Source organism: Panthera onca, chromosome C1 (assembly GCF_046562875.1).
Source record: "Panthera onca isolate mPanOnc1 chromosome C1, mPanOnc1 haplotype 2, whole genome shotgun sequence".
NCBI classification, from domain to species: domain Eukaryota; kingdom Metazoa; phylum Chordata; class Mammalia; order Carnivora; family Felidae; genus Panthera; species Panthera onca.
The window spans coordinates 211,369,643-211,394,930 of record NC_138346.1 but is presented as its reverse complement, the minus strand read 5'-3'; the positions used below and the strand labels follow the sequence as shown (position 1 = coordinate 211,394,930).

Here is a 25,288-nt window from a genome sequence, read left to right as displayed (position 1 = left end):
CTTTAATTTAGTCTTTAAAAGGGATATTTTAGAGGCACCTGGGTGGCTCAGTGAGTTAAGCACCTGACTTCCGCTCAGGTCATGATCTCACACTTCGTGAGTTCGAGCCCCACGCTGGGCTCTCTGCTGTGAGCACAGAGCTAGCTTGGGATACCCTATCCCTCTCTCTCTGCCCCTCCCACTATTTCTCTCTCTCTCTCTCCCTCTCTCTCTCTCTCTCTCTCACTTTAAAAAAAGTGACAAAGGATATTTTATGGACTTAGCTAGAACATGAAGGGTAGGTTGCAGATTCTGTGTGAACCACCACATGGCCAGAGCGCACCCGGCACTGTGGGAGGTGACAATGATGTGCCAGGACTTAAGGTTGCAACCTCCAGGATTCTCAGACTCCACCATCAAAACGCAGTTCATGGAGAGCCAAGGAACTAGGACCCCTCCCCCCGAGTCAGGACAGGGCTGGAACGTTCTTTGAAACCTTGTGTTTTGTCATAAAATTTCATGTGAATGTTGTACTCACTTCCATATTTCATCCCTGCTTATTTTATCAGAGAAAGAATGGTCAGCCTCTGTCCATCCTCCCAACCCCCGAAAGGGCCTGAGACAGAGCACAAGCCATGTGTAGTCCCACCACAGGGGACCAGTAGTCTCATTTGAAAAGTGGGGCTAAGCTATTGCTCTAAACACAAAGGTGGAACCCGGGAATGTAGGAGAATGGCATGAGGCGTGGCGGGCAGAGGGGGGCTGGGGAAGGGAGTAAAGCGGGGAAAGATCTTGGGGTGCAGATCTGGGCTGGGATCGGGGCATGGAAGGAATAGGGCGGCCAAACCTATGAGCCACAAAATCCACCGTTAGATACCCATCCGGTCTGAACGGCCCTGAGCCGTCAAATGGGGATGGAAATGAATTGGTTTCAGGAGTGAAGTCAGCCTCCCACGGATGGAGAACACGTTCCTTCAGGACCACAGCTACGATATTCAATCTTCTGTCACCGTAAGGTTGATGTGCCCTTGGTTCCACTGCCTCCTCCTCTATCCAGGGTCCGTTGTCTCACTGTGGGTCTTTACCTGGACAATGACATTCAAATGAAAATCGGTGCGTTTTGCCCAGGCAAGTCTTCTGGCTACATGATTTTGTCCTAATCCATTTCTCACAGGGCGACTTTATTGTAATTCATTCCCGGGCAGCTTCTATTAGGTTGAAGTGGAGTTGGCCTCGGTTACGCTGGGAGGCAGGCAGCCCATATGAGAGAGAGGGAGCACCTTTTGAATCCCAGCGGAACCACGTGCAGATAGGTCGCGGCTAGCTGTGACGGCGGCGGGATGGGGAGTTCTTTTTGCTCCAGGTGGAGTTGGCGGGGCCCACGGAGGGAGACGGGAAAGTGGAAGCACCTATTGTCTTTGTGCAAATGGATACTTGCCCGCCGTTTGCTTGCGTGAGAATGTTCTGGGCAAGGTTCCAGTGAAGGTTGCCTTTTGTGCTGATTCTGAAGGAAATGGACGAGATTGGCAGGCACGCAGCTTTCTCATTGCCGTGGTGGATGTGGATGGTGTCAGTTACGGGCCACGGGACTGTGTTGCTTGAATACCGAACTCTTGGGATCCCAGGGCACTCACTTCATAGACTTAATGTAGCAATAGATTGTTGTAGCCTTTGACCCAGGTAGATGTGTCCATTCAGTGCAGGGGGGAGAGCCAGAGGGCCATGGAGCCTTTCACAGAGGGTAGTTTTATGGCCATGGCCAAGTTACTAAAACTGTTGAGCCTTAGTTTCCCCAGGAGAAGGATGGAGCCAGTAGGGCTAAAGCATGAGTTGTAGGGGATGAAATGTGATGATACATCCCAAGTGCCCAGCACGGTGCTGGACATTCAGTGAGTGCTTAAAAAATAGCAGCTGCCATGATGGGTCCTGGTGGTGTTTCTGTTGTTACCGCCACCTTCCTCTGAGCGAGGCATGGAAAAAGCCAACCTAAAAAAATATCACAGTTCCTGTGCAGCCTTGAGAAATAAAAGTCAAACGGTGTAAGTAGTACAAAGAACTGCAGATGTGGAACTTGTATTAAGTAGATTCTCTTGGTACAGAAAGCGGTATGAGCCAGCTTAAGGAAAAAGAGGGGATTTATCATGCAGGGTGAGGGCAGGAGGCAGCTTGGTCTCAGATGGACTGATGCCAAAGATAGGAGAGGGGGCAAGGCTGGATGCTGCTGTGTGCTGCTCTGTGGGTCCTGGCCATTTCGTTCTCCCTTCCTTCTCTCTTTGCTTCTCTAGCTGCCTTTCCTTCCAGGCTGTACAGTAGACCATGGCCGTCCGTTCAGACAATGTTCCCACGTTGTATGTCTCAGCCTCTGTTTCAGAACGCTGGACAGTGTTGGTCAGGCCCAGTTGTCTGGGAGAGAAATGAAAAGGGTGTCATGGTGGACAGGCAAACTCAGGGCTGTGAAACGGGTGGGGGTTGATTCCCAGCGAGCCTCTGATGCTTTGAGAGCTGCCCTCTGCAGCAGGGCCAGGTAAGGACTAGGTGTGTTCCGAGCTCATGGGATTTATGCAGTGGCCATCATGGACTACTGCACCACTAATCATGGTGATGGTAGCTGAGCACTATCACTGAATACTAACTGAATACTAACTCTAGGCCAGGCACTGTTCTAAGACCTTATTTGCATGAATTACTTTATGCTTCCTTACTGTGAAGCAGACATGGCTTTATCTCCATGTGAGAGCTAAGACAAGTGATACCCAGAGATGTAAAGTCACCTCCCCAAGTGTGTACAGCTAGTAACATATGGAGGCAGGATTGTAACTCAGGATGTCTGACTCCAAAGCCCATGCCTCTTTTTTTTTTTTTTTCATTTTTTTAATGTTTATTTATTTTTGAGAGACAGAGACACAGAACACAAATGGGGGAGGGACGGAGAGAGAGGGAGATGCAGATTCTTCAGCAGGCTCCAGGCTCTGAGCTGTCAGCACAGAGCCTGATGCGGGATTTGAACTCAGGAACTGCAAGATCATGACCTGAGGTGAAGTTGGATGCTTAACCGACGGAGCCACCCAGGTGCCCCCAAAGCCTATGCCTCTTAAAAGGTTTGCCCCCTTCAATGGGAGGCAGGCTGGACCTCCTCCGAGCTTCTCTCTGGCCATGGTTTTGGGTTTCTAAGACCCTGATCGTATTTATCTTCCAGGGTGTGGCCTGAACCATGCTCCCTCTCCAGGAGTCCCTCCTACCCCCCATTGACCTGTAGCCCATTGGTCCTCGAGCCCAATGGGCTCCAGCAGGGCCCGATTCTGTCACTGCCTTGCCTGACTTGTCCACACCACTGCACACATTGTCACCCTTCTTGCCATCACTTCTACCGCGATAGTGTCACCCACAACATAACCCCAGGTCTCCTGCAACTGTATCCCTTTAAAGAAGCTGGTGGTAGATTCATTACCAGCATGTAGAGTCTTTGGTGCTAAGAGTTCATTTTGTTGCTTACTGTTAAACCTGACCAGTTATGGAACGTCTGTCTCTTTCATTGGTGTTGGATCCTACCTGTGTTTCACTGTAAGACCAACCCCAGTCTCACGGGCAACACTGTCATCCTTACAGGTTCCAGTATCGAATTTCTGTTTCTAGGTGTGTGATCTTGAGCTGGTTGCCCAACCTTTTTTAAAGAAAAATGTGGTAAAATATACATAAAATTTACCATGTCACCGTTACGCAGAGTGCAACTCTTTGGAATTTGGTGCACATGCAATGTTGTGTCACCCTCACCGCCATCTAGTACCAGAGTATTTTCATCACCACAGAACAAAACCCCATCACTCCCTCCTCCATCCCCGCAGCCCCTGGCAACCGCGGATCTGCGTTCTCTTTCTGTAGGTTTGCCTCTTCTGGACGTTTCTGATTAACGGGATCATTCAACATGTAGCTTTTTGTGGCTTCTTTCATTTGGTCTGTCTTCTGAGGTCCATCCATGTTATAGCATGTATAACGCATGTAGCAAGTGATAGCATGGACTCCGTTCCTTTTTATGGCCGCGTAGTATTCTGTGGTACAGACACCACGTTTTGTTTATCTGTTGATCAGCGGGTGGGCATGTGGGCTGTTCGTACCTTTGGCTGTTTGGTTAGTGCTGCTGTGGACGCTCACGGACAAATGTTTGCTTGGACGCCCGTTTTCAGTTCTTTTGGTTATATGCCTAAGAGTAGAATTGCTGGTTCACAGGGACATCCTTCAAGTTACTGAGATCCTTCAGCTTTCTGAGTTGAACTTATTGAGAAACTGCCAAACTGTTTCCCACAGTAGCTGCGCCATTTCACGTTCCCGCCAGCCACGGATGAGGGTTTCAATTCTCCACATCCTCTCCTCCAGCATCAACGTTTGACTTGCAGAGTGAGTTTTATTATAACGACAGGGGAAAAGATACCTGAATTATTTAGGCTTTATTTATTTAATGAGACCATCTTAAAGCAAGAACTGGAAACTTGTGGGCATTTTAATGCAAAATACATCATAGAATTTGAGATACACGAAAAGCAAAGGTTGTTGAACATGTAGGGATAAATTTGATCATTAGTTCATATCTATGGACCATGTAAATGACAAGATCATAAAATGCATGGAGCCTCTTGTGGTGAGGCTGTGCTCCATGATGTGATTCATTTGGTATGTTTTTCTATAAAAATGTACAGGAGCCCATCCCAGTGACATCTGGACTCGCCTGCATAAAATGAGCGTTTAGGGTCATATTATTATTATTTCATGTTCTATACTTCATCTGATCTATAAAAATAGAGGCACAGTACAGTAAGCTGTTATTTCTCTCCTAAAAACACTAAGAAATTTTATGCGTCCCTTCTATTTTTGCTAATGACACAAAATGTTGAAACTTGTTATTTTTTTTCTTCCGTCAGCCCATGAATGTGCCATGCTTATCCGAAACCTAAGTAAATACTCATTAATGTACAGTGCGATTCAAATGAACACTTTGTATACAGAATCGTGCTAGAGAAATACGTGTTTCTTCAAATCTGTAGACCAGAATAACACGCAATGAATTTAACATCATTTCACATTCAGAGCCGCCGACCAAATAAACTGGTTTTATGACTCAATTTCCTAAACTCGGGTAGGTAAGAAAGCATATATATGGCTCTTCATTCCATAATCCATGATACATTTTAAGAACAGTATTAGTTGGGTGAGACTTTTATATGACAAATGGCGCAGAACGGACATAGTACCTGATGCTAGGATGCGGGGATGGCAGATGGAGCACAGTGGGATGAAGTTGCCTTTTTCTTTCATGGATCCTTTTTTATTTTGGACAAATGTTTGTTTGATCAAGTGCCACCATGTGCCAGGTGCTGTGCTTAGAGCTGGGCGTATAGTGAATCAACACCGTTGCTGGCTTCGTGGAGCCTACAGTTTAGTGACCGACGTTCTGGTTATCTATTGTTGGATAACGAACCATCCCCACACTGAATGGTACAAATCAATACCTCATTATGCTCACAGTTTCATGGGCCAGGAATGTGGATATGGTGGCGAGGAGTGGTTCAGAGTGACGGGGGCCACATTTGGGGTGACTTGAATGGTAGAGATGGCCGGTAGCATGTGTCTAAGGCATCAGTTACGGTGGATGGCTAGATTCCTTGGTTCTGCTCTATGTTGCATCCTCTAGGATTGGAATATTCAAGGTGGCTTCTTTATTCAGATATCTGCACCCCGGCCTGGCGAGCTGCTCAGAAGAACTTAAGCACCTGTTCATGCCCCTACAGAACTGGCTGGTCATCTTTCTTTCTCCAGTGGTGTATATGTGCAGGCTTCTTTAAAGCATGGTGGTCTCATGGTGGGCTTACACGGCAGACAGCGTCTCCCAAAGCAAGTGTTCCAAAGTCATGAGCAGGAGCTCCAGGACCTCTTATGATCTAGACTTAGAAATCCCAGAATGTCACTTCCACCCCTCACTCATGGTGAACCATGTCACTAAAGTCAGCCAGACTCACGGGAGTGGATTTATTCTCTACCTGTCAATGGGAGGAGTAACAAATGTCAAGATCATCTTAATCTGCCACAGAGGAAGGCAGGCATTTTAAAAAATAATCACATAAATAATGATTGCAGTAGAAAAAAGCGCAGGCTTCTTCATGGTAGTCAGGACTTCTTGACTGCCAGTGACAGAAAATCAACCCAGATGGGCTAATGAAAAGAAGAGAATCTGCTGACCCATCTCACTGAGAAGCCTGTGGCTGAATCCCAGTGTTGTAACGATACGGCCAGGAATCTCTGTTCCCCTATGTCAGCGATAATTCTCTGTTTGCTCAGGTGATTTTATTCTCAGGTGGGTGGGGGTGGGGGGGGCCTCAAATGATAACTACAAAGGCTGCCAGCTGCTCCATACTTCTATCAGTTTAGCAATTGCAACCAAAAAAAAAGAGAAGCTACGTCTTTCTTAATGGTTCTAGCAAATGGTCTTGGGGTTAAATCTGATTGGCCACTTGTAGGTCACATGCCTCCTCCTAAGCCAATCAGTTGCCAGGGAAATGAAAAGCTTGGATTGGCCAGGTTTGACTGTGTGTCTATCTCAGGGATCTCAGAATAGGATCAGCCCTACATGAACTACAAGTGGGGGGGTGAGTGTGTCCACAAAAGGAGAGACAGTTTCTTTTAGGAGAAGACAATAGAAATAGATGCTCACCAGACAAATACACAAAATACCCATTACGCAAGCCTAAAAACACAGGATGGCCTGCCGTGAAGATTAGGTCTACACATAGACGCGAGGGGGTAAGCTATTCCTCCCTGCTGTCCTAGCCTCCAGTCAGTCAACTTGCAGTTATTAAGTTTTCAATGTGTACGAAGTGCCAGACAAGTTGTAACTGGGATCACAAAATGAATAGACAAGCGGGTGACGTAGGGTTTCCAGGGATCTGGGGGCTCATCAAGGAAAAAGAGATGGCCACTAGGTGGCAGTAGCAAACACAGGCTTTCTTGGGTGAGGCTTTGACAGGGTTGGGGTTCCAGGAAGTACCTCGCAGCAGCAGGAGACCTTCCAGAAGTAAGTGCAGGAGAGGAGGGCAAGGGAGCTGCCAGGGGAGAGGAGAATTCTCGAGAGGACTTCTGCGTCTAGGTGACATCCCGGAGCAGCACCGTGGGGATTCTGTGGGTCAGAGAGCAGTAGTGGCTTAAGAAGCTTTGTGCTATGGGCTTGTCTTATCTATGGCTAGCAGACATTAGGTGCAGTTTTGTAGGGCATGCAAAGCAGATGGGCTCTAAATAGCTAAAAATCTGGTTATTTGGGCTAAATTTAAAACAAGTGGATGTGTAAAAATTTGAGTTTGGCACCTGCTGGGTTTTGAGTTAATGGGTCTCAGCCTGCAGTGAAGAAATAAACCACCCAGGCCAATATGCAGACATCATCTTGGCTGATTTATATTACAAGGAGTTACTAATTATCCTCAATTATAAACATAGTAACTAGTTAACATCAGCAAGTTAAAGGCTTGAGGTATATAAAGTGTGGGATGAGAATCATAATAGCTAAAGTCTTGTACGTACTCATCATGCGACAGACACCGAGCTGCGTGCTTTGTGCAAACCGTCTTATTTAATTCACAGACAGCTCTAGGAAGTGGTTCCTGTTACTGTCCCCATTTACAGATGGGAACACTGAGGGGTCAAGTCAGTCATTCAGGGTCATACAGGTGGAGGGGCAGACAAGATCGAGACCCAGGCAGACTAGCTTCAGAGCCCACACTCTCAGGCATCTTCAGGGAACTGGGTAACCTTCCCGGCCTGCGTCTTCACCTGTGAAAGTAGCGAGGCTTGCCAGGTGACGCTCCGTGCTCAGCCTGTCACTGTCCTTCTAGGCTTGCTCTGGGTGGTGTCCCAGGTGGAAATCCATCAGTGTGAGCTCCTTGGCTGTGTCCTCCAGGAAGTGGTGAGAATGGATCAAGGGAAACCAGGGGACCAGACCGGCAGCTGGTTCGCTCAAGAAGAGCGATAGGCGTGGGGTGGAGGGTCAGGTGCTATGCAGGGTGGGGGCGGTCTCATGTAGGGATTGTGCGCACAGGCTCTGCCTAGGCATGAGTCCGCCTCCCTCACTGACTGGGTGCGTAATCTTGGGTGACTCACATCATCTGAGTGTCTTCCTTGGTAAAATAGTAGCTAAAACAGTGGCACTCACGTCAGTAGAGTTGTGATTAGATCAGACAGTGCCCCTTAAACACGAAGCCCAGTGCTTGCCAAATAGAGTTGCCCATAGATGTTGGCTGTAATATTTTTACTACTACTAAGTATTCTTTTTTTTTTAAGGTTTACTTATTTATTTTGAGAGAAAGAGAGACAGAGGGGGAGGGGCGGAGAGAGAGGGAGAGAGAGAATCCCAACAGCCTCCACGTTGTCGGCGCAGAGCCTGATGCGGGGCTCGAACTCACGAACCACAAGACCACGTCCCGAGCCGGAATCAAGAGTGGGACACCTTAACCGACTGAGCCAGCCCAGCACCCCACCGCTCATTATTCTTATCGGTGTAGCATCTGTGTGACGGAGAGAAGACGTTCGATAGGGAGAGAAGCGTCTGAGAAGGGCTTCAAATCCTAGCCATTTTTAGGACACGGAATGTTTACTGTGTACCAGGCATCCTGCCATCTGCTTGTTTTACATTTGCTAAAAAGAAAAAAAAAAGTCTAGACGTGTTCCCTGCCTTTACTTCCATTGTGCCCCACTCAGCAGCAGTTGCTGCTATAAAACCCCACTTGTGGTGTTGTGTCCAATGACGTTATTCTTTCTGGATCCAAAGTGTGGTATCCTGGCAAGATCGTGAGAGCAGCCATTGGAGAATTATGGCCTTGGGTCTCATCCCTGTCGCGTAAACCTCTCTGAGCTTCAGATTCCTCATCTATAATGGATCTTTAACAATAACAGCAGCACACGTTGATTAGGAACTTACAATATGTCAGGCACTGTAGGGTATACAATAACTTGTTCAAATTCACCTACTTAGTAAATGTCAGAGCTGGGTATGATTCGGGCTTCTGACCCTAGGTCCACATTATTAGTGACTCCTCACTCTGCACAAAGGTTTTAAAAGACCCTGACATGTGATAGGTGCTCAATAAACTGTAATTGTTGTCATTATTATTATTAGAGCTAGTAAGAGGGGCAGGCAGGATTGAGACCCAAGCCAACTGGTTTTAGACCCTGTACTCTCAGGGCACCTGGGTGGCTCAGTGGGTTAAGCATCTGACTTCAGCTCAGGTCTTGATCTCACGGTTTGTGAGTTTGAGCCCTGCATCAGGCTCTGCGCTGACAGCCCTGAGCCTGGAGCCTGCTTCGAATTCTGTTGTCTTCCTACCTCTCTGCCCCTCTCCTGCTTGCATTCTGTCTCTCTCTCTGTCTCAAAAAAAAAAGTTAATAAAAACATTTAAAATTTTATATATATAAAAAAGAATCTCTACTCTCGAACCAGCTGTATTTATTCACTCAGTAAACAATTCTTGGGTGTCTTTGCTGAACACCATCAATAAATAGTGAACAAGATTCTATTCTTGCCTTCAAAGGAGTCACCCTCTAGTCCAGAGACTATGAGACCACATTCACTAGGCTATGCTCCAGTAACTAATAACCCCCAAATACTGGTGCTTTCCAGTAGCAAAAGTTTGCCTTTCCTTCACATGTTTTCTTCATTCTGGGATCTGAGCTGTACTTACAGCAAAGGGGGAAGAATAATAGGGGAACCATAAAATTGCTCTTAAAGTTTCTGCTTGGATATGGCAATAGTTTGTGTCTACTCATGGCTAACGCAAGTCACTTGGAAAAACCTGGTATTATTTAAGGCAGGAAGTATGTTTCTCCACCAAGGAGAGTCACTAGGGAGGGTTCTGTAGGAACAGGTTCAGAGAGGAGCAGTTTTGGAACTAATAATTAAATCTATCACAGTTGGCTTTTTAAGCAATTGTGATACGATACGGTAGGTTCTTTAATGGAAGTGTCTATTCTTTGAGCAGAGGAGGGAGTGCTGACTTCTTTCAATTTGTCTTTTGAATTTAGAACAAAGTGAAGTTTAGAGCATATTTTAGAGCCTCAGTTTTCTGGAACAAGAATAGAGAGAGCTATAATAGATGCATTGAGAACCCAAAATTCACTAGCCTAGTTGGAGTAGAAAGCATTGATAGTAATTTCTTCTTTCCAAGAAGTGATGTAAGGAGTTTTGTTGATAGCCATGTCTGCATGTGTATAAGCAAGGGGCTTGGAAACTAGGGTATCCTTGGAATGACTTAGGGAGGCGGTCGTGTTTTTGAGAACCTTATGTCCTTGTATTGGGAGGTAAGGGGGAAGGAAGGCAGAATGGTGGTGGAAAACATGGCGTGAGTCATGCAGAGATTGGCCCTAGACTCTGGGTACGTTATTTGAATGCCTACTCAGTTGCTTTCCTTACCTGTGTCCCAACTTTCCCGTTTGTAAAAAATGTACAGTGTTTAAAAACTTACCCAAAAAACCATTTATTGCTGTTTTTAACTTTCTACCATGGAACTCACCTTAGATCTGGAGCCCACATTTCCACCGATGGTAACTCAGTCACCTCTCATTGAAAACTTAGTATCTTTTCTGGAGAGATATCAGTTAAATTCAGATTGCTGTCTTTACCCTTTTTCCCTTCTTTTTGGGTTCTCAGGAGGCTTATGTATTTTCCTGTCTTGGGCATGTCTATTTGCCCTATGACTCTCCCTCTGGACACCTCAGGACTCAATGGAAATGTCTTCATCCCCAGGGATGCTAGAAAAGACTGTAGGTTGGGCAATGATGGTGGTAAGGCAGTAATGCTATCTCAGATCCTCAATGACTTAAAAGGCCATATGGTTATCATTTCTACTCTAATACTGGATGCCTCATATTGGCATGTACAATGAAACAATGCCCCACCCAACTGCCCAAGGCAGGATGTAAGACATTAAGAAGTCACTTTGGCTTTCAGATCCCCAAATCTCCCTGGGTGTCTCTACTCATCTCCTTTGGAGAACGAAGATTCAGGGGAGGCAGGGATCAGGCCCAATACTTTCTTGTTCATCTCTGTTTTGGCCAAGTTCCTCCCCAGCCCAGGACAGGATTTGAGAGTCTTCCTGTGCAGTGAGGGAGACATCATATCCTGTATTCTTCCTACTATGTGGCTTATAGTTGCGATTCTATGCTCTGTTTCCCAGCTTTGATTCTCCATAGTTCAAAACCACCATTTGTTAATTGTTATCTATTGTTTATTTACTGTAGGAGTCACACTATGCATATCTAACAACACTGTCCACCTTCAGATAATGTAGCACTTTATGTATTTGTGAACATTCTTATTCTTGGGACTGTTGTGTGTTTTACGTTTTTTACATATGTTATCAACCCCACGATACATTATTGTTTTGCCTTAAACCATCTAATATCTTTTAAAATAATTAAAAGATGAGAAAGAAAATGTCTTTGTTACATGTCGCTCCTTTCAAGTATTCTGTTTGGTTTTTTTTTCATTTTTGTAAATACAAGTTTCCATCTAATGCTCTTTTCCTTCTGACTAAAGAAATTCCTTTCACATTTCTTTTAACGAAAGTCTACTGGTGATGAGTTCTCTCAATTTTTATCTAAGAAAAATCTTTATCTCACCTTCATTACTGAAAGATATTGTTATACAATTCTAGGTTGACAAGTATCTTTTTTCTTTTGGTGTTTTAAAGATGCAAAGATTATCTTTTGGTTTTCAGAGATTCATATGACAAGTCTGACACCTTTCTTACCTTTGTCCCTCTGAATGCAACATGCCTTTTTTCTCTAGCTGGTTTTAAGATTTTCTCACTGTGTGTGTGTGTGTGTGTGTGTGTGTGTGTGTAGCAATTTGATTATAATATGCCTTGGTACAGTTTTCTTTGTGTTTATCCTATTTGGGGTTTCCTGAGATTCTCAGATTTGTATGTTTATACTTTTATCAAATTTGGAAAACATTTTGTCCATTATTTCCTCAAATATTATTTTTGTCCCTGCCCCCACCCTACCCCCAGACTCCAAGTATGTGTATGTCAGGCAGCTTTATATTGTCAGAGAGGCTCTATTTGTTCATTCCAGAGAGCTTTATTACCCTCATTTCAAGTTCACTGGTCTTTTCTTCTGCATTGCTTAATCTGCTATTAATCTCATTCAGTAAAATTTCATTTCAGATATTGTAGTTTTCATTCCTAGAAGCTCCATTTGGTTCTGATTTAAATATCCTATTTTTCTCCTCATTATAATCATGCTTTATTTCACAACTCCGGACATGCAAAACGTATCCATAAAAGCTGTTTTAATAGCCATGTTTGCTAATACTATCACTTGTTATTTCTGGGTCTGTTTCTATATACTGATTTTTCTCCAGGATATGAGTCATACTTTCTTGCTTCTTTACATGTCTGGTAATTTTTTATTGAATTCTGAGCTGGATGAATGTTGCATTTCTTGGGTGCTAGATTTTGTTGTACTTCTATACAAAAAAGAATGCTCCATTTTTTTTTTCTTTCTGGCAAGTATTTTAGTTACTTGCAGATCAGTTCAATTCTTTCAGGGCTTACTTTTAAACTATTTCTGGATAGGCCTAGAGTAGCCTTTATTCTATGGCTCCTTTAGCTTCATTTCTAAAGCCCGATCCTTCTGGAGTCTGTACCGAATGTGCCCTGAATTCCAGCGAAGGCCGTCATCCACTTCGGCTGATGAGTACGTGAGCAATTTGTGTCCCTCGGAGATCTCTTAGAATTGTTTGCCTTACAGCTGCCCAGACTGTAACTCTCCTCTCCTGGAACTGTTTCTTGCCAAGTCACGTAGGGTTTCATCCTACTCAGATACGGGATTGATATTCAGCCAACAACTCAAAGGGACCCCTTTACAGATTTCTAGAGATCTCCGTGCCTTCCTGTTCAGTTCTCTGTCTTGCAAACTGTAGCAAGAGTAGCCTTCCCAGCCTCTGCCTTCTCAACTCAGTGAGATCACCGGGCTGTCCTTGGGCTCCTGTTCCTGTGCTCAAGTCTGGACATTCCCCCTTTTATTTTCTTTCAGAATGCTTGGTGATGATAGGTCTCAACTCCTCCCCCCACCCCCACTTTTCTAAAGAATCACAGTATCGTGCTATCTGTTGTTCAAAGTCTGGGAATATTTGTTTCTAAGGTACTGTACAGTTTTCTAGTTCGTTGTGGCAAGAGGGTGATCTGAACTGTCATACTCCTTCCTAGTGAGGAGCAGAAGTGCTCAGAGTTACTCTATCGTATACTAGTTTTTGATGATAACTTTCATCTTTAGAATTGTGGTTTTACAGTAGTTTTCCTGAAAACGCGTAGGATTTACCTATTCTTGGTTGCAAAGGATAGATTTATCTGAAACTTATAGAAATTCTATAAGGAAAATTCGAATTCAAGGAAAAATAAGGACAATAATTCAATAATATTCATCGAGCACCGTCTATTTGCTAGTCCCTGTCCTGGTTGTTGGGGATTTAATCATAAACAAAGATTTAAAAAAATCTGTGCTCTTACTGAGGGCACTGTAGAGAAGGTATAGAAAGAGGCAACAAGCATAATAAATAAGTGAAATCTGAAAATTTATAACAGGTCAGACGGCAAGTGCTATGTGAATTATAGAGAAATAATAATCCCCCCAGCACACATGTGGCACTGATTGGAAAACATGGCCTTTGTCCCTTCATATACTTTAATGATAGAGGCCATCTGCTTAGAGGTAAAGTTGCCAAGCATATTACCATAAATGTCAGTCTACTCTAGGGCTGTCCCCTCGTGTCCTGTGAATCTCTGTAGTTTACAGACACTTAACACAAAGTCATCTTCATGGAAATGTTTGCTGGCTTGTTTCTTTCCAGTTTTCTCAGCAGGACATTGGATGCTCCTTGAGGGTAGGCATTATGTCTGCCTTCGCCTATGATTATATCCCCAAGCACTCCATAGGTTTGGCATTTGGAGACTGCTCAGTAAATATTTGTTAGTTGTTAAACACACGTGAAGAGATTTTCGTGGATATACCGGTTTCTTGATACCTGCCCTGGTTGGACGTTATATGCATACTCCTACCTCTCTGCCTAAAAGTACGAGCCACTGGGGGCACTTAAAAATAAACTGGGGCGCCTGGGTGGCTCAGTCGGTTGAGCGTCCGACTTCGGCTCAGGTCATGATCTCGCGGTTCGTGGGTTTGAGCCCCGCGTCGGGCTCTGTGCTGACAGCTCGGAGCCTGGAGCCTCCTTTGGATTCTGTGTCTCGCTCTCTCTCTGCCCCTCCCCTGCTTATGCTGTGTGTGTGTGTGTGTGTGTGTGTGTCTCAAAAAAAACATTAAAAAAATAAATAAAAATAAAAGTATAAGCCAGCTTCTCTTTGAAAATTACCTGTTATGATCACACTTTCCTTCTTTCTCTTTTTTTTCCGTAGCTGTGCAATCATTGTACACCCTCAATGACCAGATATCTCATTTTATTGTCACCAAGTCAAAGGCACTGGAAGAGGACAAAGACCCCTTCCTACCCACTGAGAAGGAGACTCTGAAGAGTTCCATGATCCTGATGAGGCACCTCTTAATGGACGCTCAGGTACAGAGATTCACAGAGAAATTCTGTAGAGAGTCGGCGGTGTCCTTTTTTTGTTTTCTTTTTAGTAGAAGTTGTGCAAAAATGTCTGACTACCGCGCTTATCGAAAACTGCCTTGGTGATGGACGTCCATGTAGCAGAGATTCTGATCCGTTGGGTATTGGATTTCTGATTAGGAATTACTTAGGATTTGGTATTAAAATAGCTTGGTTTTAAGTCAAAGTAACGGGGCTTAAAAAGAATACATGTGTTGTTTCTGAGACTTTAACAGATCTCTCCTTAGCCTTGGAAAAGTGAAAATCCATTTACATACAAACTTGGCAGGCCTCAAAGCCGGGGAAGGCTTTGGAGTGGAGCAGCGCGTATCCCAAACAGCATCACCGAGCAGCTAATGAATATTTTGGTACATTTGATGCACTGTCGTTTCTTTTTTAATGCCCACAATGAATTAATTACAGAAGGCATTTAGCCCGTTGCATGCTTTTGTCGAGATGCTCTTCTTCAAGGTTTCTCCTTGTGTACTATTTTATTGAAATATTTAAAGGTAATCTGTCTATTCCTTCTGGCTTTGTTGGTGGGTCTCTCCAGATACGTTGCTAGGCAAACACCAGGTGGTTCACTTGAGTTGATAGTTTTCTGTGTCAGTGAAGCCAAGCTGAACTAGATTTTATTGTCATTTCTACCACTCCAGGATCTAGAAATGTTTCAGAAAATGTTCTTTGGTTTTGGTGATTTTGTATCCGTTTGACCCGGAGCTTTCTTCCTGAGCTTGTTTTCTGTTCGACAGCCGCGAGGTCAGAGCGGTGGGCGGTTTCCTGTGTTCCACTCGGTATCAGATTTTGAACTGTGGTTCCTTTGCTTTTGTTTCTACCATGGTGGTGTTTTATGTTTTGTTTTTTTTTTAAAAATCAATCCCGAAGCCTGTATCTTGTACCAGTAGGACTTTAACTGGCAAGGCTTTTGTGCGTTTCTCACCTGTCAATGTTTGAAGCTGCCCCATGGGGTTTTTGAGCCCCTATGTTGCGGTGGCCCAAATTATGCAAAGCCTTTCATTTTTACTCACTGTTCTCCCTTCTCCCCTTCGTTATGAGCATCCCATTCGGTTTCTCCTTTCTTCCTGAGCCCGTCTGCCGGAAAAAGGAAAGATTCCGAAGCTCTAACAGCCAATTGTAAAACTCCGGGGGGTGGGGGGGGGGGCGGGAAAGGGGAAATTTAGAACGATTTACCAAATAAAAGAAAGCAAAGCGTTCTTGAAAGGATTAGCTTTCCTCAGTGCCTAGACCCAGTCCTACAACTAACACCCTCAGCCAAGGGAACTATCTACGTGAATCCCGGCAATACTGTGTAGAGTCTAGAGTTTGTAAAATCTCAGGAAGTAAAATATGATTCGTCTTTTCTCTCTCTTTCACTAGTGTCTAGAATGGGATTTCAGAAACGTTCAACATTGCTTAAGAAAATGTTTTCACCCCTGAATGCTAGATTCATTTGACAACTTTTCATCCTAGATGGTGTTGATCGCAATCCCCCCTCTCCTTTTTTTAATCTAATGAGACCAAACTATCCCATATAATGTGATTACTGTGTGGGACTGTTTCATTATTTCATTCTCTCCTGACCCCTCATCACTGCCTGCTAGAATTTTACACTCAAATAGCCAGATAAAGTGGAGTGGGGGTATGGTGGATACTCCCCGAAGTCAGACCTCCAGAAGGAGGTGGGTCGAATCTTCTTCCTGAGCAGGGCAAAAATAGAAAACCAGCTCGGAAAGTGCTGTGATGTCTGGGCCCATTATTTCTTTTGCCTACTTCTGTTTGAAGCCTCTTCCCTCTTGTCTTTGAGACTAATATAGGATGAGGTAAATTGTGATTAGTTTGGTCTAAAAATACCACCCTCGTTGCTTTTTTTCTCCAAACCACTCACTTCTGGAAACATTATTTGTGGTTTTCTCTATGTCCGTGGCTGAAGTCAATTAGAATCATGTTACCTAACGCCCCCAGGCTCAGATCATGTCCCTAAGATTAGTGTTGCCAAACTTATAACATGCTGAGAAACCCCAACATTTTGGGCATGGTCAGGGGCGATATGTGGTTTTCAGTTTTGAAGGAGACATCTAGAGATATATGATTTTTAAGAAGACTCTTTAATGAGCATTTTTGGAAATGTAGCGAGTTTCCATTCATGTTTTGACATTGCTTCTTACCTCAATTGGAAAGACGAATGAATGTGCTTAGTTCATATTCCAAGTTCATCGATAACGGGAGGTCAACAGAATGTGAATTCCGTGCGCCTCCTTCCCTTCAGCTGCATTTTGTGATATTAATAGGTGTGCAGTAGGTTTGTGTATGGTAGGACGTAAGCTTCTCAAGAGCAGTAACCACATCCCTTAACTTGGTTGGTATAATAGCCTGCTCGCTTCCATACCCAGAGGACTCTTAATAGCATTAGATGATGATGAAATACTCTGACATCAGTTTGCGAGTTGAATGAAGTCAGGCACAAAGTATTCCAGAGAACCTGGAGGCTGCTTTCGAGAGCAACTGCTTAAAAGGCATAATCGATTCAAGTCACATCTGTCTTGGAAGCAATAAATCCTGCTTAGGAGAATGTCAAAGGCAAAAGCATTGCCGGGCTATGAAATTCTACCTCTGAGGATTATAAAACAGTATGCACACAGCAAACACATCTCCCAAGTATAATAGGGGTGCTGGGTATGATTGGCAGGTCTGACAGTTCATTCTACAGAACGGAAGTGAGAAGGAACGTCTCACAGGGGTGCCCCCGAGGCCCACAGTTACTTATTCATTCCCTAAATGTCCGTCTGAACATTGAGGGGGTGTCTGAAAGAGGCAGGACTCCCCTGTTTGCATTCCATTCCCCTTGTCGTCTGCGGTCCCCCCAAATTCAATGACGTGTACCATTCAGACCGCATTTGAAACCTGACCTTGTGGCTTTTGTTCCTGGGAGCCAAACTGCCGACTCAGCCTCATGAGCGATTAGATTCATAACGCCGAACAGGTAGTTCTTTCTGGTAGAGATTAATTCTTTTACTCGTACTGTGTGACTCCGCATGCTAAGAGGGGTTGATTACAGCCAACTAAATCTCCTGTTGGCACTCCTCTCTTTCTTCCCCCCAAAGACCTCGTATCATTATTTATTAAGGGGTGCGCGAATGCTTGGGAAAACAAGAAGATCGCTTTGTTGGCACAGGGCCCTCTGCTGGAAGGCTGGGCGCTCCAAGGTGGAGACGGTCCCTTCCCTATGGGGTCTTCTTCTGCAGCCACAGCGGCTTGGAGGGGCCTGTGTTCCATCGCCCAGGCCTGGCAGAGCGCGAGGCCCTTCTCCATGGACCCTGGCCTGGATTTGAAGGCAGGGTTTGCGTGCAGCAAGGCTGAGCCCCGGGTGCACCCCTCCCAGAGGTCCATCTCTAGGAACGAAGGAAGCAAGACTTTAAAAATAAAGATAAACTGGGGTGCCTGGGTGGCTCAGTCGGTTAAACGTCCGACTTCAGCTCAGGTCATGATCTCACAGTCTGTGAGTTCGAGCCCCGCGTCGGGCTCTGTGCTGACAGCTCAGAGCCTGGAGGCTGCTTCTGATTCTGTGTCTCCCTCTCTCTCTGCTCCTTCCCCGCTCATGCTCTGTCTCTCTCTCTCTCCTTCAAAAATAAATAAAAACATTAAAAAAAATTTTAAAAATAAAAATAAACTGCACAGCCATCATCTCTAAGCCAGTGTGTGCTCCGGGCCTGGCAGATGTCAAATGTTAGGTGGGAAATAAATGAAATCCGCTTCATCCTCTGCCTGCCCCTTTCTCTGCTCTTTCCTCCTCTTCCCTTTTCCCTTTGCCTTCCTTCCCCTCCTTCCTGCACCCCTTGCCCAGCATCCACTCTTCCTCCCCTACCTTCTCCTTCATTTCTCTCTCTCCCGCCTCTTCTTCCCGTTGGCAAAGTAAGTCTTAGTTGAGAAGCGGAATGAGATTTCTCCCTTCCCTTCCTTCCCCTTTTCTTTCCTTTTCTCATCTGCCTTTCTTTCTCTTCTTTGTGTTCAGAGGTCTCGAAAGTGTATTTGCCAAAAGCCCATATTCCCCCCTACCCGGCACGAGGGGGCGGGGTGGTGACTGGCAGGAGGCAAGCCTGGTTCAGGAGACAGGAGGGGATCCTGCCAGCATCTGAGACTCAGAGTGATGGTTGTCTGGGTAGTGTGAATTTCTCTTCTAGAATGGTCTGGAAAACTCCTCTCCTCTGGTTGGTTATGCTTTCTCATTAATTTCTGGCAACATTGGGCCGATTTAACATGAGATGACTGGCTGTTTGAGCTGCCCGGACACTTCACTCTCTAGACTGGCCTCGAATGGGGAAGTGTGGTTTGGGGCGGAGACTGCACTAGAGGAAAGCATGGCTCAGGCTGCTGACACATAGTTGGGGACGGATGGCTTGTCAGCTTGTTTTGGGAAGGAGACCTTGGAAATCAGGTAACTGATACACATTCATGGCAGCCATAACCTTGGAAGAGATTCTCTCCCTTTTCTAGCACGTTCCATCCCTCCATGTACTTTCTGAAGCCAACACCATGCTCAGGATGTGGAGCTCGTGGTCATTCCCAGTGCAGGCATCTGGTGCTTTCTGGCTGCAGCTGGCTTCAGGGTCAATGCCACGAGTAGGACCCTGTTGACAGTCCTAGGGAATGTCTTGCCTTTTAAGTTGTACAAACTGGGGTACCAGAAGGGTGCCTGGCTGTCAAGGTCACAGATGCTGGCCGCGGCCAAGGGTAGCACAGGAGCACGGGTTTTTTCTTAGTATCTTTTGAAATTGGACCCCATGTGGGAGAAAGAAACAGAACTGTCCCTACATTGCGGCAAGCAGGGAAGAAACTCTGAAATTAGAACGAGGGCAAAGAGGCAAAGTTCTCAAAAGAAGAAAATTACCCTGGGATATGTTTAAATCTACGCACGCTGTCAGATTTCCACCTCTTCCAGGTCATAGGAGAAAGAAACACTTAAACGGACGTGGAGGAATTTAGTTCACCTCACTAGAGAGCTACATTGGTAAGCTGATTATTCGAAGGAGTCTCAGCTTATCCCCTCCAGTAATCCATGTGTTCCATTACCCATCGGTCCTGTGCATTTGAAAAGGCAATGCTTATTCTCTGTTCCCAGATGCAAAACTATAAAACCAGCGGGTCCTATGCCTGCAGTTTCTTGCATAACTCGTGCAAGCTCACTTCCCATTCTGCCATGCGATTTTGATCTTTTAAAGTGTCGTGGCTTTTTTAAATAAATAAAATTTTAACCTGCAGGCATTGCCAGGCTTAGATGCAATCCTTGCGGTGACAGAGGCCCCAGCAATCACCTTTCCTGCTCCAGAGGAACGGAGGGTGATGCACACAACTGCGATGCTCTTCCTCTGATAAGCTTGAGTCTAGGTGTTCTTTACGTTAATAGCGAAAGGTGGCCTCTTCTGAGTCTCCTTCCATCTTTGTAAAATCCTATAAGGCAGAATTTTAGGGAAAGTGCTGGAACACTGACGTTTGCTTTCAGTGTTCACTATGCAAACAAACATCCAGGAACAGCTGGAACTGAGACTCAGGAAAAAACCGGATTCCTGTCCACTGCCGTGTTGTGAAGGAAAGGAACGTCTCTTAGATGGGTAGATACTATGTGTTTATTTCAACGACGTACATTTTACTTTTTATTTATTTTTAATGTTTATTCATTTTTGAGAGATAGAGAGAGAGAGAGAGACAGAGACAGAGCACCAGCAGGGGAAGGGTAGAGAGAGAGGGAGACACAGAATCTGAAGCAGGCTCCAGGCTCTGAGCTGTCTGCACAGAGCCCGACGCGGGGCTTGAACTCACGGACCGTGAGATCATGACCTGAGCCGAAGTCAGACGCCTAACCGACTGAGCCACCCAGGTGCCCCTAATGATATACATTTTAAATGGTAATAAAATAGAACGTATGCTGCTCTGATAGTCAATGGTCCATGGTATATAGTGAGGGAATCTGAAATAGTAGCAAAATCATGGAAAGAAGATTAGGGGTAAGGACTCGGTGGGGTTCTTTGGTCACCAGCAAGAAAGACCAGCTCTGATTAATAGAACAAGGGTAACATTTGATGGAAGCCCGTAGGCTTGACCTTTGGAAGAGGTGGAGGACAGCTACAGAGAGTTAGGTCTCAGAAATTAAAGAGCGGTTGCTTCAGGGTGCTGGGGTTGGGATAAATGGACTCCAGCTATTTTCTCTCTTCGTGTCACTTTGATCAAGGATCTGATCTGCGTGACTCAGGTCAATGGATCGTTTTCCCCATTGGCACGTTGAGGGTGTGCATGTCGAGGGATGGTGCCACCTAGACCGTGTGTGCTGTGGGGAGCACGCCATTGTTACCACAAGGAGGGAGAGGGGACTCTGGGCAGATGGAAGCAATAATAAACCTACCACGCACTCGATATGCATACACTCGGTGCTCTGTCCCAGCACAGGGGTGTGCACTCAGCTCCAGGGAGAGAGAGGGACAGAACGTTGGCCCCGCCCTAGAGGGACTCAAGATGTAGTTGGGCAGGGATCAGACACTGAAGCGCCTTGTGATAAGGCATGTGTGGGGGCCACAGAAGCCCAGAGAAGGAAGTGGCTAATATTTGCAGGTCACTTTACTGTTCACAAAGCACTTCTGCCGGCATTTTGTCATCTTTTCCTCTCAGCCATGAGAAGTACGGGAGGTCGGGTATTATTCTCTCTATTTTGAAAACTGGGTATTAAGCTTTAACAAAATAGACTTTTTTATGTTGTGTTCCATCCAGCCATCGCAAAGCAAGCGTAATTGATTTCTAAGTTGTAGGTGGTGACCCTCGGAGTGTTTGCTTCCCAAAGGGGTTATTAAATGGAGGGGAAAGGAGGGTGTAATTTGGGGAAAGGAGAAGATTTAAACCTGGCTTTAGACATACAACAGTGCTCCTAACTCAAAATGTTTTTAACAATGTTAGTAAATATGCAACACTTTACTAAAGCCAAGCTCTACCCTTTCAGACTCTTAGAAGGCTTAGGGTTCTAAGAACACGGTTTTCAAAAATCTTTAAATAGACTATAAAAGGTATTATAGGAACTCCCCCCCCCCAATATTCTAGTCTCCTCATCGTGTTCTATAGTTATATTGGCAAATATATGGCTCCAAAAATAATACCCAGCCCTACTATCACCCTTTAGGTGAGTGGTTCTCTACTGAGAGGGGAGGAGAGCACTTATGCTCCACGCAGGGACATTTGGCAGTGTCTGGAGGTATTTTTGGTGGTCACGGCTGGTGGGGGTTGCTGGGCAGGGGTGGTGGTGCTCCTGGGATCTGGTGGGTAAAGGCCAGGCATGTTGCTAAACTTCCTACAGGGCACAGGATGGCCCCGTATGACAAAGAATTATCCAGCCCCAGTGCCACTGGTGTCGCGATTGAGAAACTCGGCTTTTAGACCCTACAATCAATCATAATTTGTCCTCAAGATAGATCTTAGTTATTTTATCATTCATTTCTTGAGCACCTACAGTGTGCCAAGCCCTGTGCTAGACTGCGGGGAGCAATATTGAGAGCGAAAGGAGGATCTTGAATTTTAGTGGGGGCGGGTAGCTCTAAGTGTGCAAATCAACATAATAATGAGTTTCAGTACTTGTCTTAAAGATGCATGAGAACCTAATTGAGATAAGAGTTCAAATGTTTTCTCTTTGAACATAACATTTAAGCTGAGATCTGCAGGGAGAGAGAGCGAAGGAGAGAGAGAATGTGACCTCTACTCATATATTATTGCATATAATTTGTACTTTAATTTAGCTGTATGTATTTAATACCACTCCATGAGGTAACTGGAAATAGATCCCCTGGGGTGTTGCAAAAGATCTAAGCAAATTATTTATTCCAGAAATTTACATATAATTTAGAGAATATGAAAATTCTAACTGGTCTCTCAGGAGCAGAGAATTTTTTTATTTTTTTTGCCTATGGGTGTCCACAGAGGAACCAGGATCTCTCTCTTTTTTTTTTTTTTTTTTTTTTTTTTGCTAGATACTGTGGACATAGAGACACGTGCAAAGGAAGGCCAGCATAAGAGCTGTTTGAACTACATGAGACACAGGAGTCTGATGGGTGAAGGGAAATCTGGGAAGATGTAGACAAGGAAATGAGGAGGTGAAGGCTACTGTTACTTAGCTGAAGAGCTGCCATCTAGAACACGGCCCACTGTCAGTTCTCAGTTATGCACCTATAGATTAGTAATTTTGGATTATCTACGGGCAGAGCCTTCCTTCCCTGGCGGCACACACTCAGGAAATGTAAACCAGCGTTAGTCTGAATGAGACATAATTAGAAAGGTAATTTCACTGCCAATATAGATATTTTTTTACCAAAATGGAATTCAATATCAGAATTTTCTTTTAGTATCGGTTACATGGTACTTTTTTAACGCTGTGGCTCTCACCCATTAGTCTGATAGTAGAGAGCAGAATGGATGCCATGTAATTATAATCCTAAAATAACTTACGCTTAGCACGGTAACTCCTCTGCAGAGATGTTGGGACCTCCTATTCACGTTCAACTCCAACATTCCCCGTCGGGCAGCCGGGTAAGTAGAGGCGTGGTGTTGCTAAGTGTCATCATTGATGTCCTGTGTTAGATATCTGGGAGTAGAGCCAGAAAATCTCTTTGATGCCAGCTCAAGCCAATATTCCATGTTCCTTCACTCCTTAGCTCTCAGTCAATCATGCTTAAAAGCAGTTTAATAGTGAGATGGTGACTTGGCTCTTCCAAGTTCTCACTTACTCCTGTGGACTTGAAATAAACTCACTCAGCTTTGGCCAGCTTAGTAGCCTGGATACTTAATTTCAGAACGGACATTCTTGTCTTGGGTTACTCATATGCATCTACTATCTCTTTTTCTCTCCTTGAAAAGTAGGAGACAATGAAACAGGCTCATGATAAAATTGATCACGAAATCACAACATGGATTCGTATCAGTGAACTACTGCCACGTTAAACAATCATCTTAGAACTAGGTGGTTCAGAACGATAACTTGTGTTTACCTCTTGAAGTCTGCGGATTGACTGGGGTAATTTTGCTAACATGGGCGGGCATGGCTGATCTTGACTGGTCTTACTCCCATATTTGTGGTCACTGGGGCCTGGTGGGTCTCAGATGGCCTTGGCTGGCACGATTCAGCTGTCCTCCATGTATCTTTCGTATCCATCCAGCAAGCTAACTCCGGAATATTCTCCTATTGGTGATAGGGGTCCTTAAAAAAGAACAAGTGGACAAAAGCAATCATTTTTCCAATCTATGTTTGCATCAAGTGCACCACTGTTCCACGGGCCGAAATGAGTCAGATTACCAAGCCCAGAGCCAGTGTGGTATTGCACCACCTAACAGGCTGCATAAAGCATGGATCGCTGACGTAATCAATCCACCACATAAACAAAGCAAAGTAGCAGAAGATTTCTTCGCGCAACTCTCGGCAATATTTGATCTTTTAGAAATGGGAGTCTGAAATGTCCTAATTAGCAAGCTTCATGCACATTATCTTTCGGAAAGACTGATCCAGTCAGTTTATTTAGAGGGACACGAATTGTGTTCTTCTGCCCTTATCCAAGCACAGAGGACAGACCGTGTTTGAACAGCTGGCAGATATATTTTAAGAGGGCTCTATGTCAAGCTCGAACAGGATGGTTTCAATGGGCCCGTGACCAAGTGTGAGAAGCGTGTGCTTGTGCTGGCTCTAGACGCATGATGAGCCATTAAAATCCCATTGTTCTAGCTGGTCACTCAAGCCAGGTGCATGGTTTATTTGTTCAACAAACGCTTCCCGAGCTTATACTAACCACATGAAAGGTACGGTGGTAAACATTGCAGGGATATGTGAAAAGTAAAAGTGGTAAAGGACCATTGAGTCCTTACTATGTGCCAAACTCTGTGCTAAGGACTTTACCTTACCTCCGAATCTCATTTGTGAAGTGTGTATCATTTCCCCTACTTTATGGATGAGGAAATGAGGCCTAGAGAGGAAACTTCCTTAAGGTCACATATCAAGTGAGTAGCTGTGCTACTTTAATTGCAAAAATGCCTGCGATTCTTTACTTTTTCTCTTTGCGGTATGCCTCTGGAGCCTTTCTCACTATGAGCTAGGATTTGTTTTCACACCCCTTGAATCTGAGCTGCCTTGTAATTTTTTTGGCCCAGAGATTGTGGGGGAAGACTAGGCCAGTCCAGAGCCTAGCCTCCAGATGCCTCCATGTTTCTGCTCTTTCTTGAAGCCTTGTCTCTGATGTGAGAGTAAGTCTGGCAAGAAAACTGGCAGAGGCAACACCACATGGAACAGAGGTATAATCTCCCTGCTGAGCCTGTCATAGACCAGGCAGCCCCCAGCTGACCTACGGAGGTACCGATGCAAGAGTGAGCCTAGCTAAAGTCGGCTGAACTTACCCCAGGGCAGCAGAATCGCCTGTCTTTCTGTCGACTTGGAAGAAATAAAAAATGGTGATTGTTTTAAGCCGCTAAGTTTCAGGGTGGTTTGTTACACAGCAAGAGCTGACTGATACAATAGTAGAGCCAATATTTGAAGTCAGATCGGACTGATAACCAAGCCCTATAAGGGAAGACGAGCTGGGAAGCGTAGTCCAGCCATGTTCTCGGGGAAAGAAGAAATGGATTTGGTGAGTCTTTAGCTAGTGTCTGCCATACATCCCCTCTGGT

At 44.9% G+C, this 25,288-nt stretch overlaps 1 protein-coding gene across 1 annotated transcript in view; it reads left to right on the top strand.

The window, feature by feature from the left end:
- Positions 1-25,288, top strand: part of KAZN (kazrin, periplakin interacting protein) — a 1,074,196-nt gene that overhangs the window by 237,396 nt on the left and 811,512 nt on the right. The window contains exon 2 of the mRNA XM_078452367.2: positions 14,421-14,578. Coding sequence (XP_078308493.1) covers positions 14,421-14,578 — 158 coding nt within the window. The remainder of the gene's footprint in view (positions 1-14,420; positions 14,579-25,288) is intronic.